The sequence below is a fragment of the Coregonus clupeaformis genome, chromosome 14 (assembly GCF_020615455.1).
Source record: "Coregonus clupeaformis isolate EN_2021a chromosome 14, ASM2061545v1, whole genome shotgun sequence".
Lineage (NCBI taxonomy): Eukaryota > Metazoa > Chordata > Actinopteri > Salmoniformes > Salmonidae > Coregonus > Coregonus clupeaformis.
In genome coordinates, this window is record NC_059205.1 from 41,687,836 (window position 1) to 41,704,603 (window position 16,768).

Below are 16,768 nucleotides of genomic sequence, written 5' to 3' on the forward strand. Positions count from 1 at the left end.
CTGTCTGCCTGTCTTCCTGTCTGCATCAGCTGAACCTGAGTCAGCAGAATATCTAATTGAGCCGGGATGAAGGGAGACAGACAGGGAGATGGGAAAAGACAGCAGCGAGAAAGCAGAGAGAGAAACTGGGGAGGGATGTGTGATGTGTGAGAGTACGCAAGATGGGGAAAAGGCAGAGAGGTGAGGTGGTAGGGGGAAAACAAGACAGTGGGTTTACGGGGAAGGGGGAGGGGGGAGGGGGGAGGGGGTGAGAGGGGAGGTGAAGGGTGAGGGAAGGGTGAAGGGCTAGTTACTCCTCAACTGGTGATGTTCCTTCACTTGAGTTCCCTCACAGTCTGAACAGATGAGAGAACATTGCAATCGATGAAGGGAGAAAAAGAGAGAGCAAACAGATAAATTTACAACAGGCAAACAACAGGGGAGTGTGTGTGTGGGACTACTATGTGTGAGCTCCTGGCTGCATGCAGACTTGAGAGCCAGTGTGGTCTTATAGGCATAATCTATAATATATGCTATTTAGCAGACGCTATTATCCATCTATTTCTCCTGTTACTTTAATATATAGAATTATTCAAACTGTTTTATTGAGACAAATGTTCATACACCCTGTTAAAGTGAATGCTTTAAAGGTCGTTTCCTTTTCGTTATGCAGTTTATTTCAGAACATTTGATCACACAAAGGGGCTATAATCCGTCTGATTTGTACAATTCAGAGCCTTTGGTGTACTGTAAGGCTCCTACCTCTGTATAGTACTCAGATATCTGATACCTCCACATACTGTAAAAGCAAGAAAAATAGACCTATAAAATGTTCAACCAAAGGTGCCATTACATATACACTGCGTGTACAAAACATTAAGAACACCTTCCCCCCTCCCCTTCCCTTATGCCCTCAGAACAGCCTCAATTTGTCGGGCATGGACTCTAAAAAGGTATTGAAAGTGTTCCACAGGGATACTGGCCCATGTTGAGTCCATTGCTTCCCACAGTTGTGTCAAGTTGGCTGGATGTCCTTTGGGTGATTGGATCATTCTTAATACACACGGGAAACTGTTGAGCGTGAAAAACCCAGCAGCGTTGCAGTTCTTGACACAAACCGGTGCGCCTGGCACCTACTATCATACTTTGTTGAAAGGCACTTCAATCTTTTGTCTTGCCCATTCACCCTCTGAATGGCACACATACACAATCCATGTCTCAATTGTCTCAAGGCTTAAAAATCCTTCCTTAACCCATCTCCTCCTCTTCATCTACGATGATTTAAGTGGATTTAACAAGTGACATCAATAAGGGATTATATCTTTCAGATGGATTCACCTGGTCAGTCTATGTCATGGAAAGAGCAGGTCTTAATGTTTTGTACACAGTATATACAGTGCCTGTAAATCACTGAAATTAATTGCTTGCTACATTTTCCATTATTACTGTAACATAACATAATACAATGTTTTGAAGACATTTACTTTGACATTTTTGTCATTTAGCAGACACTCTTATCCAGAGCAACTTACAGGAGCAATTAGGGTTAAGTGCCTTGCTCAATGGCACATCGACAGATTTCTTACCTAGTTGGCTCAGAGATTCGAACTAGCGACCTTTCAGTTACTGACCCAGCGCTCTTAACCACTAGGATACCTGCCGCCGTAACACTGACAACCGAATCTGAGCATGATATCAGTGATGTTCTCCCACAGAGAGTGGAACTACAAAGTATTGTTTAATAATCCCTATTGGATCCAGATGCTGTGGCGACATCATGGCCGTCTGGTTTCTCTACGGCCCCCTCCAGAGATATTACACTATGACAACTGTAAGTAAAGTAAGCCTTGTCTGAGCCAGAACAGCCCATAGGGCAGGATCCTTTCTCTCCTGTTTCTGTAGCGTGAGGAAGCTTTGATGTAAAAGTACACCCCTGGGAGAGGACGCTTGTCGCACAACTGTGTTAATAAGCCAAGTTACTCCCCCTCAGCACACAGCAGTGACATATCTTTAGTCATAGTCCTCCTCTATGAATTAAAACCTGTATGCGTCCCAAATAGCACCACATTCCTGTGGGACCTGGTCAAAAATAGTGCACTACATAGGGAATAGGGTGACCATTTGGAACGCAGCCTCCTCCAGAGAGAACCAAACACTTCCAAATCACTTCCCCCTGTTGATCATCCTCCAGTTACCAGGAAAGACTTCAGCTCCAGCCTCACTGCCTCTGTCTGATTGGCCCTTTTGGAGAGAGTGGCTGCGTTCCAAATGGCACCCTATTCCCTTTATATAGGACAGAACCTGTGCTCTGTTTGCCCCTGTAGCATAGGACACATCAATGAGCTACTGACTGCTATCTCTCTGGATGTCATCCACCTCCCCCAGACCTCCACCTCCCCCAGACCTCCACCTCCCCCAGACCTCCAGTCCCCCACCTCCCCCAGACCTCCACCTCCCCCAGACCTCCAGCCCCTCACCTCCCCCAGACCTCCACCTCCCCCAGACATCCTCCCTAAGGCCAGGATTACATGCTTTGATCCTCTGACTGAACCACAGAGCCAGAACTGGTCAGGGCAGGCAGGCAGACTGAGTCACATTGGGACGTGAGCTGCATCATAACAGAAGAACACACCACCAACTTCCAGGAGCCTCCACTCTTTAGTATTTTCTCTATTTTTATTTAACCTTTATTTACATTGGTTTATTCTCATTGAGATAAAATCTATTTTACAAGACAGACCTGTTCACTAGTCTTCTGGTTCTACACACTGCGTGGCCAACAGCTATTCTCCACTCTGACCTCCAACTTTACCAACTTCACTAGAGAAGGGACTGGACTGATCTCCTGACTGCAAAGGGCCCAGGTTTACAAGGCTACGGTATCTCTGCTCTTTTCTCTATGTGACGACATGACTGTCAGACAGCCTACTGTAAATCAGAACACTGATATGAAGAGAATGTGTCCTATCACCGCCCGACCTCTACGGGCCAAATGCTAAAAACATTGCTTCACCTCTCCTTCCCCCTGTTATTGTCTCCGTCCCAAATGGCACCCTATTCCTTAGGGGGCTCTGGTCAAAAGTAGTGCACTACATAGGAGATACAGTGCCATTTGGGACACACATTTATGTACTAAAAAGGGGAACTCCACCTGTCCTTTCTGTCATGCTGCTGGCCTCGATGACTGAGGAGGACAAACACAAGTGTGTGTGTGGTGTGTGTGCGCTTGCGTGCACGTGTGTGTGGCCTTACCTTTCTCGTAAGTGGCACTTCAATTGGCACGGGGACAAGTTCGGCCAATAGGCATCCGTAAAAGGCAACCATGAAGGCAGCCGGGTCATTGTTGGGAAAGACCAGAGCTACCTGTGGACAGATAAATCACATCAAAGTTAGACCAAGTGAAGTGGTCATTATATAACAGCAGTGGTATAAAGTACTTAAGTAAAAATACTTCAAATTACTACTTAAGTAGTTTTGTTTTGGTATCTGTACTTTTACTTCCCTACATTCCTAAGGAAAATAATGTACATTTTCCCTGACACCCAAAAGTACTTGTTACATTTTGAATGCTTAGCAGGACAGGAAAATGGTCCAATTCACACACTTATCAAGAGAACATCCCTGGTCATCCCTACTACCTGATCTGGCGGATTCACTAAACACAAATGCTTCGTTTGTAAATTATATCTGAGTGTTGGAGTGTGCCCCTGGCTATCTGAAAATAGAAGAAACTAGAAAATGGTGCCGTCTGGTTTGCTTAATATAAGGAATTTGAAATTATTTATACTTTTACTTTTGATACTTAAGTACATTTAATCAATTACATTTACTGTTGATACTTAAGTATATTTAACCTCTTAAGGATCGGACCCTTTGTTTCAATTTTCGCCTAAAATGACATACCCAAATCTAACTGCCTGTAGCTCATGGCCTGAAGCAAGGATATGCATTATCTTGTTACCATTTGAAAGGAAACACTTTGAAGTTTATGGAAATGTGAAATTAATGTAGGAGAATATAACACATTATATCTGGTAAAAGATAATACAAAAAAAAAAAAATGTTTTCTATTTATTTTTTTGTTCCTTCATCTTTGAAATGCAAGAGAAAGGCCAAAATAATATAGTTTAGGCACAATTTACATTTTGGCCACTAGATGGCAGTAGTGTGTGTGCAAAGTTTCAGATTGATCCAGTGAAGCATTGCAATACTGGACTATTTTGTATCAAGTCTGCCCAAATGTGCCGAATTGGTCAATTGATACATTTTCAAGTACATAACTATAAAGAACATACAAAAATGATATGGTAATACAAAATGTACGTTCACACACTCCTCGGAATGTCATACATGATGGATCATTAGCTTACAGCAGGGGTTCAAATGCTACATTTTATCTCTGGGACCCTTAGGATGACAAATCAGAGCAAGATTACTGAATGTAAGTACATTATTTACCTTCAGATGTGAATATATCAAACCAGTTGCTGTGATACGTTTTTTGTTGTTGTGCACTCTCCTCAAACAATAGCATGGTATTTTTTCACTGTAATAGCTACTGTAAATTGGACAGTGCAGTTAGATTTACAAGAATTTAAGCTTTCTGCCCATATAAGACATGTCTATGTCCTGGAAAGTTTGCTGTTACTTACAACAGTCATGCTAATCACATTAGCACACGTTAGCTCAACCGTCCCGTAGAGGTTAAAACCAAATACTTTTAGACTTTTACTCAAGTAGAATTTTACTGGGTGACTTTCACTTTTTCTATAAACATATCTTTACTTTTACTCAAGTATGACAATTGGGTACTTTTTCCACCACTGTATAACAGTAATGGGCAATCACCCACTAAACCACCCGTCTACAATTGGTTAGGTTACCAATAGATATCCTCTATACGCATTCTGACTTTAAAGGAGGGAGGTTTGTGGAAAAAGTGGAAAAGGACCCATAAGCTAAAATCCTAAAATATGACAACATCCTAAAATATGAAAACAACATAAATGGAATGTTTTCTGACTTGAAAAAAATGAGATTTTAGTCAAGTGGAAACACTTAATACGGGCTGATAATCTAATGTCTGTAAATTTGTCCATATCAGTTCAAATGCAACAGAAAATCTGTATGTCTGAAATCTCATCGATCATTGTAAACTGAGGCGTCTTAGATCAGTGTTGTGATGACAACAAGCTCCCAAATACAGCACAAACTCCAAAATCTCATAAAATAAAAATGACAACATGCTAAGATATGAAAGCATGCTGTTAACGTTATCCCATGACCCCAGTGAGTCAGTCAGCCTGTTGAGGGAGTTTCTTTTCACCCACAGACAGATGATCGGTGATGTCTAAACCTGGTTCAAAAATAGGGCCTTTCTCCTCAACACTGGAGCCAGAAAATGAGTTTGGTTGCTTCCCAAAAGGCACCATATTCCCTATAAAGTCCACTACTTTTGAATAGAGCCATATGGGCCTTGGTCAGAAGTAGTGCACTATAAATAGAATAGGGTGCCATATGGGAGTCAATCTTTGTCTACAAAGGGGCCGATTGAGCGTCAGCAGCGAGGCAGGCAGCCTTATCAGAACGTTGGGATGCAGACCTCTCACTGAGCACCTGGGCTCTCTCTCTCTAACTCTCTCTCACTTTCTCTCTCTCAATTCAAAGGGCTTTATTGGCATGGGAATCACATGTTTACATTGCCAAAGCAAGTGAAATAGATAATAAACAAAAGTGAAATAAATAAAAATTGAACAGTAAACATTACACTCCCTCCCCTCTCTCCCTCTCGCTCGCCCTCTGTCTGTCTTCCTCTCCCCTTCTCTCGCGCTCCCTCGCTCCCTCTCCCCTTCTCTCTCTCGCTCCCTCTCTCTCTCTCAGATAACAGCTGATGTTATCTCCTCCAGACGCTTTCATCTGCCTAATGCAGCTCTCTCAGCTACAGCAGGCCCCAACAGAGAGGAGCAGATCACACATCACACAAAATCACAATGCTTCTCAACACAAAAAAGGACAACTTCCTAGATCTCGTGTGTGCTTAGTGCTTCAACTTGATCAATGGCGGAGTCCTTGTTATCTGGTGTTACTGCATGTTGGATCAGATGTGCACCAGGTTGCATGTCTGGCCTGGTGGTAGGACTGATAGCAGTGTGTGTGTGTGTGTGTGTGTGTGTGTGTGTGTGTGTGTGTGTGTGTGTGTGTGTGTGTGTGTGCGATAACAGTAAATGTAGTCCTAAGTGCTGTTAATGGTTCCCATGTTGGACAGAGAACCATACTGTAGCCCTGACTGAACAGCATCTGGGGGTGAAAGAGTGCACCTCCCTGGATGGAACACAGCACCTCATTACTGCATGTCTTCTACATTGGCTAAGTCTCAAAAGGTACCCTATTGATCTGAGCCCTATGGCCTTATGCGCAACAGTAGTGCACTATATAGGGAATAGGGTGCCATTTGAGACAGTCATTGACCAGGCCCGGTCATGTTCAAAAGGATAAGGTTACTATAGCTAGCTACAGCAGGTAACCTTACCTGTATTTAAGAGTGTTGTCGTGTGAGGAACAGTTGTTAAACAACTCCATGGTTTCCTTGAATGCCTTTTCCATACAGACTGTGTCATTACAAACACCTGTCATTTCTGGGTGCTGTAAAATCTTTTTTCAGAGCTTTCAATGTCACCCTTCAAAATGCTGTTTTCCTCCATTTCCATGCTGTTCCCATGTCAGCTGTGACACATCCCATTCTGCTAAACCTCCACGCAGCTCTGGTGGGACTTATTATAGGCTTCAATAAACTCTTTATGAAAAGTCTAGTCAATGCTACTTTGTAATTTACAGGGAGGGGGTGGGAGAATAAACTTTCTGTACAGTAATTAACCACTTCTCTAGTTAACAAGTAAACACTGGCATGACGCCAACTTGGTTGCGTCCCAAATAGCATCCTATTGCCTTTATAGTGCACTACTTTTGACCAGGGCCCATATGGCTCTGGACAAAAGTAGTGCATTATAAAATTAATAGGGTGCCATTTTGGACACAGACCGTGATAAAAATGTCCTACCAAGCAAGCAGAGGGGAATAACCCTACTTAGATGAAAGGCACAAAGCAACATCCTCATAATAGGATGGATGCCAAGGAGACTTGGCTGGGTCTCAAATGGCACCCTATTTCCTATATAGTGCACTACTTTTGACAGATCTGGTCAAACGTAGTGCACTATGTAGGAAATAGGGTGCCATTTGGGACGAACACAATGACGAACACAGATTGGAACAATATGGAAAGTTTATAGTTCTTCATTACAATCCTCTACTCATAATTCAAAGCTGGCGACATGTTGTGTTAATGTATACCGTGAGTTGTAAATCATGGCAGTAGTAAAGATGGCAGTGGTAAAGATAAGAGTAGTAAAGATAAGAGTAGTAAAGATAAGAGTAGTAAAGATAAGAGTAGTAAAGATGGCAGTAGTAAAGATAACAATACTAAAGATAACAGCAGTAAAGATAAGAGTAGTAAAGATAACAGTGGTAAAGAAAACAGTAATAAAGATGGCATTAGTAAAGATAACAGTTGTAAAGATAAGAGTAGTAAAGATAACAGTAGTAAAGATTGTGAAGATCTAAAGGGAGAGTGTACAGTAACTCTCAGATACTGTACGTCATGTGGAATTACAGTCATGATAAACAGCATAACAGCGGCCAGAGAAGTACCACATCCCAAAAAGACTGTAGTAGTACACACCAGGCCATGTCCTGAGCCTGAACACAAAACATTAAGCTTGATGGCTGGTGCTTATATTGGTTCCTGGGGTAGACATGATGCTGCTTGCTGCTGGGTAAGATTCTCTCTGCACGCAGACAGAGGCTGGAGCTAAGGCACAGGCCTCCCTTCCTCCAACCCTCCTTCATTCCTTCGCTCCCTCCCTCCTCCCCCCTTCAACCATTCCCTCTCTCCTCTTGTTTCCACCCTCCCTCCCTTCACTCCGTCTCCCTCTCTAACCCTCCATCACGCCCACCCTCCTTCACCCATTTACTCCCTCCATCTCTCCCCCCTTCCCTCCCCACCCCATTCATCTCTCCCCACCTCCATCCATTCCTTCCTCTCTCCCTCCGTTATCGATTACCCCCCCACGTACTCACCCGGTCTCCAGGTCTGACCATAGGTTCCTGCTTGCTCCCCAGCTTGTGGAGGATGTTATAGGCCACCTTCATACTCCGCAACCAAAGTTTTCCTACATGGTTAAATCAAAATAAACACTGGTTATTGATCTGATTCAGAGGCTATGGACCAGGGCAAAGATGGCAGCATTATTGTTATAGACCCACTCCAAACAACCTCAAGAGGAAGAAGAGAGAGCACATGAAAGAACAGCATGTGAAATAATACAAAGTAGGCTGCTTGAATAGGTAATGATTGAAAAGCACAAAAAAGACAATCAAGTTTATGGGGATGTCTAGTTGTATTGGTTGGTAATAATAATCATGTTGCAGGTAACTTGAACCTCCCTTTTTGGATGGTGAACTAAACGTTATTTTGAGCCAAGTATTTAACATTTCTCAGAACTGACTAAAGCTTGAAGAAAAAGCATTTGTACTCATATCAGTGAGAAAGCAAACGACTTGCCGGCATTGTATTCATTAGAGCACAACGTAACAAAATGTTTTAAAATGTTATGCAATGGAAAACAAAAATGAGCATTTCTTATTGGACAAGTTCAGGTAGTTTCTCCCTGTTTCTTCCATTTGGTGCCTAATGAATACGACCCAGCTCTGATCTGCCTGGTTACGGTAACAATTCTCCAGATGCTGAGAGGAAGAGCGAGCTGAGGGTGTTCCTTGGAGGCCTCTGAGGTAACGTGGTGACAGTGTGTCTCTGTGTGACTGGTCCTGACTCGGTCTCAAATGGCACCCTATTCCCTTTATAGTGCACTACTTTTTCCCCAGAGCCCTAGGGTATAGGGTGCCATTTGAGACAGACTGACTTTCCTTTGAGGGCTGACTAACCGACTCAGTGGTGACATGGGGACTCAGTGACATCAGACCTGGCACCCTGAGAAGTGATGAGTCAGTCTTTGGCCGCGTCATACCTACACTGTGTTTACACCACACCCAACTCCTGGTTTGCCTGAACATTGGTAGGTTTGTGTGTGTGTGTGTGTGTGTGCACACGCGACTTTTCTTTCTGTCAGTTTGGCGTTTCTTTCTCTCAGAGATCTCTAGGTGATCTCAGCTCTACAAGCTCAGTGGATTTCTACTAATTCAATCTACTGTGTGGATAGACATTTCTCAGCCCACATCTTGTGAAGGTGTAGAAAAATTAAACGTTTCAGATAGCTTTCCCTCTGGAATAAAAAAAAACTGGATTATTACATAAACTACTTGGCTTGGGAGCTTGAGCTAAACTAATGAGGGCATACAGCATGATTTAGGCATAATCATCATTATCTTTATTAATGGACCATAGACAGTGAATAATGGAGAATATTACCTTCCTAGATACGGAGCGCTATGTTTCCATGATCACGTAAAGAAGCACCCCAGTCAACAGTAATTGTATATCTAAATTACATAGGGCCAAATGGCACCATATTCCCATACTTAGTACGCTACTTTTGACCAGGGCTATGGTCAAAGTAATGCACTATATAAGGAATTGGGTGCCATTTGGGATACAGTATTGGAGGGAAATGTTGTTCTATCATGCTGCTGTGATCTCTAGTCGGCCCATCGTTAAATTAAATGATCCTAATCTGCAATTATTTATTTTTCATTTATCTAAGGACGGCTTAAATGGATACCATTCTATCTACAATACATAGTACTTATTTGTAAAGGCGGATGGGATAGATATTGACTAAATTCCCAATATTTAACTGCAGTGCAGTGTGAGCATTCAACTAGCCAATTTCTGGATGATAAATTAATGTAATTAAAAAACAGTATTTTTTGGACCCAGAGACACTCATTAGGAGGAATTAATCCTATCTGTATTTCGATAAAGCTATCAAGTATGAGTTGACGCTGTAAGCAAAATGACCTTGTCTTTGTCATGAAGCATCACAGAGAAACCAGAGGAATTAACGAGCAGAGAGTAGACAGCAAGGGGAGAGAGAGAGAGAGTAGAGATAGCAGAGAGAGAGTAGAGTGTAGATAGATAGAGATAGAGAGCGAAAGAGAGAAAGGGGTATTCCAAAATGTTGTGTATTTACTAATAACATAAAGCTGGGAATTATTCTGGGTGAGGGAGAAACCGCAAATATTACTGCCAGATATGTATATGATTGCCATAGAATGAGGGACATCAGATGACCATTAATTATCTGAAGTATTTACATTGTATATAACTTACAAGTAATACATAATGTAACCATCATCCATGTACATGTTGTTGACATTCTTTCTTTTTCTTTTTATAATCTGATTTTTATTGACCAAATACTACACACCAGCAGTAGTGTTGTATCTGTATACAGTGGGGGAAAAAAGTATTTAGTCAGCCACCAATTGTGCAAGTTCTCCCACTTAAAAAGATGAGAGAGGCCTGTAATTTTCATCATAGGTACACGTCAACTATGACAGACAAAATGAGATTTTTTTTTCTCCAGAAAATCACATTGTAGGATTTTCAATGAATTTATTTGCAAATTATGGTGGAAAATAAGTATTTGGTCAATAACAAAAGTTTCTCAATACTTTGTTATATACCCTTTGTTGGCAATGACATAGGTCAAACGTTTTCTGTAAGTCTTCACAAGGTTTTCACACACTGTTGCTGGTATTTTGGCCCATTCCTCCATGCAGATCTCCTCTAGAGCAGTGATGTTTTGGGGCTGTCGCTGGGCAACACAGACCAACTCCCTCCAAAGATTTTCTATGGGGTTGAGATCTGGAGACTGGCTAGGCCACTCCAGGACCTTGAAATGCTTCTTACGAAGCCACTCCTTCGTTGCCCGGGCGGTGTGTTTGGGATCATTGTCATGCTGAAAGACCCAGCCACATTTCATCTTCAATGCCCTTGCTGATGGAAGGAGGTTTTCACTCAAAATCTCACGATACATGGCCCCATTCATCCTTTCCTTTACACGGATCAGTCGTCCTGGTCCCTTTGCAGAAAAACAGCCCCAAAGCATGATGTTTCCACCTCCATGCTTCACAGTAGGTATGGTGTTCTTTGGATGCAACTCAGCATTCTTTGTCCTCCAAACACGACGAGTTGAGTTTTTACGAAAAAAGTTCTATTTTGGTTTCATCTGACCATATGACATTCTCCCAATCCTCTTCTGGATCATCCAAATGCACTCTAGCAAACTTCAGACGGGCCTGGACATGTACTGGCTTATGCAGGGGGACACGTCTGGCACTGCAGGATTTGAGTCCCTGGCGGCGTAGTGTGTTACTGATGGTAGGCTTTGTTACTTTGGTCCCAGCTCTCTGCAGGACATTCACTAGGTCCCCCCGTGTGGTTCTGGGATTTTTGCTCACCGTTCTTGTGATCATTTTGACCCCACGGGGTGAGATCTTGCGTGGAGCCCCAGATCGAGGGAGATTATCAGTGGTCTTGTATGTCTTCCATTTCCTAATAATTGCTCCCACAGTTGATTTCTTCAAACCAAGCTGCTTACCTATTGCAGATTCAGTCTTCCCAGCCTGGTGCTGGTCTACAATTTTGTTTCTGGTGTCCTTTGACAGCTCTTTGGTCTTGGCCATAGTGGAGTTTGGAGTGTGACTGTTTGAGGTTGTGGACAGGTGTCTTTTATACTGATAAAAAGTTCAAACAGGTGCAATTAATACAGGTAACGAGTGGAGGACAGAGGAGCCTCTTAAATAAGAAGTTACAGGTCTGTGAGAGCCAAAAATCTTGCTTGTTTGTAGGTGACCAAATACTTATTTTCCACCATAATTTGCAAATAAATTCATTAAAAATCCTACAATGTGACTTTCTGGATTTTTTTTCTCAATTTGTCTGTCATAGTTGACGTGTACCTATGATGAAAATTACAGGCCTCTCTCATCTTTTTAAGTGGGAGAACTTGCACAATTAGTGGCTGACTAAATACTTTTTTCCCCCACTGTACATGATTATACTGTATGTACTATTGTTATTACTACTGAAATTAACTGTATTTCATTATCCTCATTGCATTTTACTGTATGTACTGAAATGCTGTACCACTATACTGCTTTCGCAATATCTACAAATTGTATTTCATGCCAATAAAGCAAACTGAATTTGAGTAGAGAGAGTGTGTGTGGAGAGAGAGAGAGAGAGAGTAGAAAGAGAAATGGGTAAAGTAAGAAGAGCACGAGAGAGAGTAGCGAGACTACAGAGAGTGAGAAAGAGAGAGAGAGACGACAGAGACGAAGATTCACTCGAAGTTAACTTCTGAGAGTCAGATTAAGATTCAGCACTGCACACTGAAGACAGAGAGTTGTTCACACAGCACAGGGCCCAGTAGCTCTCTCTCACCCGACCAACTGTCTCTTCCCTCCCAGAGAGCTGGACCTCGACGCTAGGCTCCTGACACAAGGTAGGCTGGCTGCAGACATTTCACAGTCTGGTGAGCACTGTCCAATCAGCCACCTCCCTTTATAAATCAATATGTTCACACCGACAGTGCAGACTGACAGACACTGCACTATTTCCATTGAGGCCTGGTTTGGGCTGCATGATGGTGCTAACTGACTGGGGTTTTATGCCTGCGTCCCAAATGGCACCCTATTTTCTATATACTGCACTACTTTTGACCAGAGCCCTATGGGCCTTGGTTAAAAGTATTGCACTATATAGGAAATAGGGTGCCATTTGGGATGGAGACTATGTTATTCCTGTGGGGGATGCTGCCTGTCTGCCAGTCATGTCTCCATGACTCAGTTAGCAGCGGTTGGGGAGCTGGGACATGGTGTCTACGGTTGCACCACAAATGGCACACTATCCCCTATAAATGGCACACTATTCCCTATGTAGTGCACTACTTTTGACCACGACCAAGAGATCTGGAATAGGGTGCAATTTGGGATGCAACCTACATGTAATTTCATTCTCACAGCTTCACAGGGGTCCCTCCCCAGAAGTTCTAAATTCATAAGAGCTAGTGTACTGAGGCAGAGCTTTTCTCTCCAAATAATTGTACACCCCTCGACCAAAGACCTGAATCTAAGTAAGCAGAGAGGAGTAGACTGAGTGTCTAGTGTCACAGTATTACACTGTAGGGCTGCAAACATATTGCATTACATTCCTCTATATAGTCACTGAGTGGATTTAACTTTTCATATTTTAAATGTAATACAATACACTTAACTTAAAGACCTCTAAGTGGGAGAAAGTATTATACCACTGAACTAAATAGCTATGGAAATTAGAAATGTGGTGGTCCTGTGTGGCTCAGTTGGTAGAGCATGGTGCTTGCAACGCCAGGGTTGTGGGTTGGATTCCCACGGGGGACCATTACAAAAAATGTATGCTCTGGATAAGAGCGTCTGCTAAATGACTAAAATGTATATGTAAATGAAATGACTACAATAAATCGCTGCACCAGTGCTGTGCCACAGTACAGCACATTTAGTATTTTTCCACATAAAGTACTTTGCGTTCCTCATGTGGCTGTCATTAATATGCTTCAGCGGCAGGTAACAGTATTGTTTGGTACTTGTCTGTACTAATAAGGTTGGTAGGAAGACTAAGCATGAAGCAGCATTTCAAAACGAAACCCTCCCGAGTACTCCACTGCAGTACGCATGGCTTTGTATCCCAAATGACACCCTAATCCCTATTTAGTACACAACTATTGACCAGGGCACATAGGGCTCTTGTCAAAAGTAGTGTACAATATAGGGACTAGGGTGCCATTTGGAATGTACCCATGGAATCAATCACAGTTATGGAGCGTCTCTGAGTGGATCGTTAACATATCCAACAGTAAAAGTGTTGCTGCTTCACTCACAGAATAACTAAACAGTCCTGGATGGCTGGGTCATGGTATTATTATGGAAGGCAAAGCTATAGTTCAACATTATAGAAGAGAAGAGGACATTTTCATTACTGTTATAGAACACACTTTCATTGCTGTCTCTCTGGTGATTTGTCTTTAGTGTTTCAATAGCAATCATGTGCCGTACGAGCCAATCCTTTAGATGAGTGTAACGGGCTGTGTCCTTACTGTTAAGTTTGAATGATAGAATGACCCGAGAGTCAAACACTAACAATAACATCTCACGTGAATGACGCACTGTACGTACTGTGCGGACATAACACCTACCGTAGGTTAAAATGTACAGTGGTTTTCCGTTGGTGTCCATAGTGGTGAGGCATGGGGCTTTGGGAGAGATGGTGCCCCACCTCTGCAGGGCAGCCTCCAACGACGGGGGCCAGTTAGTGACCACCCCTAGCTGCTCCCCCCTCATCGCCAGCATCTGGGCCCCCTCCGCTTTGGGCTGGTTGGGGTCAGGCTGTTGTACTGGAGCATCACAGGAACAACGCAATGTTTTAGATTGTAACACAGCAAAGAGGTTTTCAATTAATAACTTTTTCTATGACCTGTAACAATATAATAATGTATTGCAACAGCAAATTCATTCAGAGTTTTTACACATTCAAAAATCAACCTTCAGAGGTCTTGGGTGCGTCCAAAATGACACCCTGTGCCCTATATAGTGCATTATATTTGAACAGAGCCCTATGGGATGGATGCCCTCTTACCCTCTAGAAGTTCTTCGAAATCGTCAACAAAGAATTCTCTTAAGGGAGGCCGTTTGGGTCTCTTCAACGTGTTGACTAGCTGCTGGATTTTGGCTGACACTCGGCCACCTACTGGAACACCTGTAGGGGTTAACACACACACAGATCAATACACACACATAGAAACGTCTATACTTCATGGAAACTTCTATATCTAATTGGACTGGCAAGGCCACTTCTCCAAGTCTTCTGAGAGGAGACAGCCACACTTCACTGGGCAATATCCAAAGTGTCTTCTCTACTGTCTATTACCCCTGCTTAAGTTCCAATGACATTATCCCCCTGGCCATTTCTCTCCAATGACACGTCTTCCCACGGCACTAAACACGCCACAAAGACAGAGGGAGAGAAAAGTGGTACACACACACACACACACACACAAGCCTGTCCCTCAAATGTTTAAGTATAAACCAACTCTTATCCTATGAGGTCCAGAGCCTGCTGGTTTTCTGTTCTACCCGAGCACGGTCACTGCGTAAACTTTGTTAGGCTATATATTACAAGTAAATAGCAAAAAAACAAAATACTAAACATTTTAAATCTCAAAACACAAGTTTGGCCTTGGTACTGAAGTTAAGGAGACAGGTGTAGTTCTTTCCAGAGCCTCCATGAGCGTAGTAACCCAGTAAACCCCATCTGTAAAGCTTGAAACTTGATCTATCAAGCAGACTCTCGACGACGTGTGCTCTGTGTGCTCAACAAATATATTCCTCAGCACTATTGACTGGAGCATCTGATGAACAGATTTGTCTGCGCGATGCCGTATGCCTCAGGAGAACAAATTAAAATAGCAGAGAGGCCCACATTGGCATACTCCATCATCTGACTCGAGCTCATTCAGAACAAATGTCAGAATCCATTTTGGGTTTGCGTTTCAAGAGTCAGATGCATTCTATTCTACTTCCTCAAAGGATTTGAATAACCTCTGATGTGTCAAAGAAAGCTTCCAAAAGTGAGCCATCAAAGGTCATGTGCTCAAAGAGAGAAGTGTAAATAAATATATGTGAGCGATGCGTCTGTGTAAAAAGGGGAGTTTGAATTTCACTGCTCATATTTAAGTAATTTCTGGTGTCTGTTGCAGATCTAACTGAAAGGTTATGTGACGCCAAACTTAATAAATCAAATTAAAAGATGATGAAAATAGTTATTCTTGTGTCGTTCCATTCACAACCAAATTGAACCATAAAAGGCATATATCTGTAAAACATTATGTATCGGATCTTATTTTCTTTCATGCTGCTCCTAAAACAAACTGACATAATACCATGACACTAACATTTCAAAACAAAGAAGGGCTGTACACATGAAAAACACAAACATGACCCCAAAATACCCATCACTGTCAAGAAAGACACGCACCATGAACACAAATTTAGGTCACACACACTCGCACACACCGTTGCGGTCACACACACCTTCATGGACACACACACTACCCCAACCCCTGTATGTACTCACCATCTCCGGTCTCCATGAGCTCTGCGTTGCCGTACTTGGGCGTGGCTCTGGATGCTGTGGTGGAGCCCTGCGGTCTCTCCACCTGTATGGAGTCTGTGGTGTAGCTGGTAACATCTGGAGGGGCAGAGTTCTTCTCTGGACGTGAGGAGAGGCAAGGTGAAGGAAGCCTGTTACTGTTAGTCCCCCCAGCCCTCAGCCCTATAGCTAACCAAGGGCCACAGGCTGCCATAGGCTGCCACAGCCAAGCCAGCACAACAGTGAGGGAAGGGTCGGGCTGCCTCTCAAACAGTACTCTATTCCTTATATAGTGCACTACTTTTGAACACGGCTCATACATACAATATCCGTATAGGCCCTGGTCAAAAGTAGTGCACTATATAGGGAATAGGGTTCCACTTGGGATGCAACCTACGACGGGAGGAGGCACGAGGGCAAGGGTCCAAGGACACACAGACAGACAGACGGCGGTGGGCCACAGGGGTTAGTCAGGTCACGAGGCGCATGCATCCAAACAGGTGTCCCCGGATGCAGAATAGACAGACATAGACAATGGTTAACTCCGTAAAAGTCAATCTGAGGAAGGAGAGTGATTGATATGCT

The 16,768-nt window shown here is 43.0% G+C and overlaps 1 protein-coding gene across 6 annotated transcripts in view; it reads right to left on the bottom strand.

Moving 5' to 3' along the window:
• The window catches only part of LOC121580881 (disco-interacting protein 2 homolog C-like), a 227,888-nt gene that overhangs the window by 51,476 nt on the left and 159,644 nt on the right, over positions 1-16,768 (bottom strand). For all 6 annotated transcript variants that reach the window (XM_041896007.2, XM_041896005.2, XM_041896003.2 and 3 more), the window contains exons 6-10: positions 16,169-16,303; positions 14,672-14,791; positions 14,232-14,429; positions 8,116-8,207; positions 3,232-3,342 (exon numbers count right to left, since the gene is read on the bottom strand). In XM_041896007.2, coding sequence (XP_041751941.2) covers positions 3,232-3,342; positions 8,116-8,207; positions 14,232-14,429; positions 14,672-14,791; positions 16,169-16,303 — 656 coding nt within the window. The remainder of the gene's footprint in view (positions 1-3,231; positions 3,343-8,115; positions 8,208-14,231; positions 14,430-14,671; positions 14,792-16,168; positions 16,304-16,768) is intronic.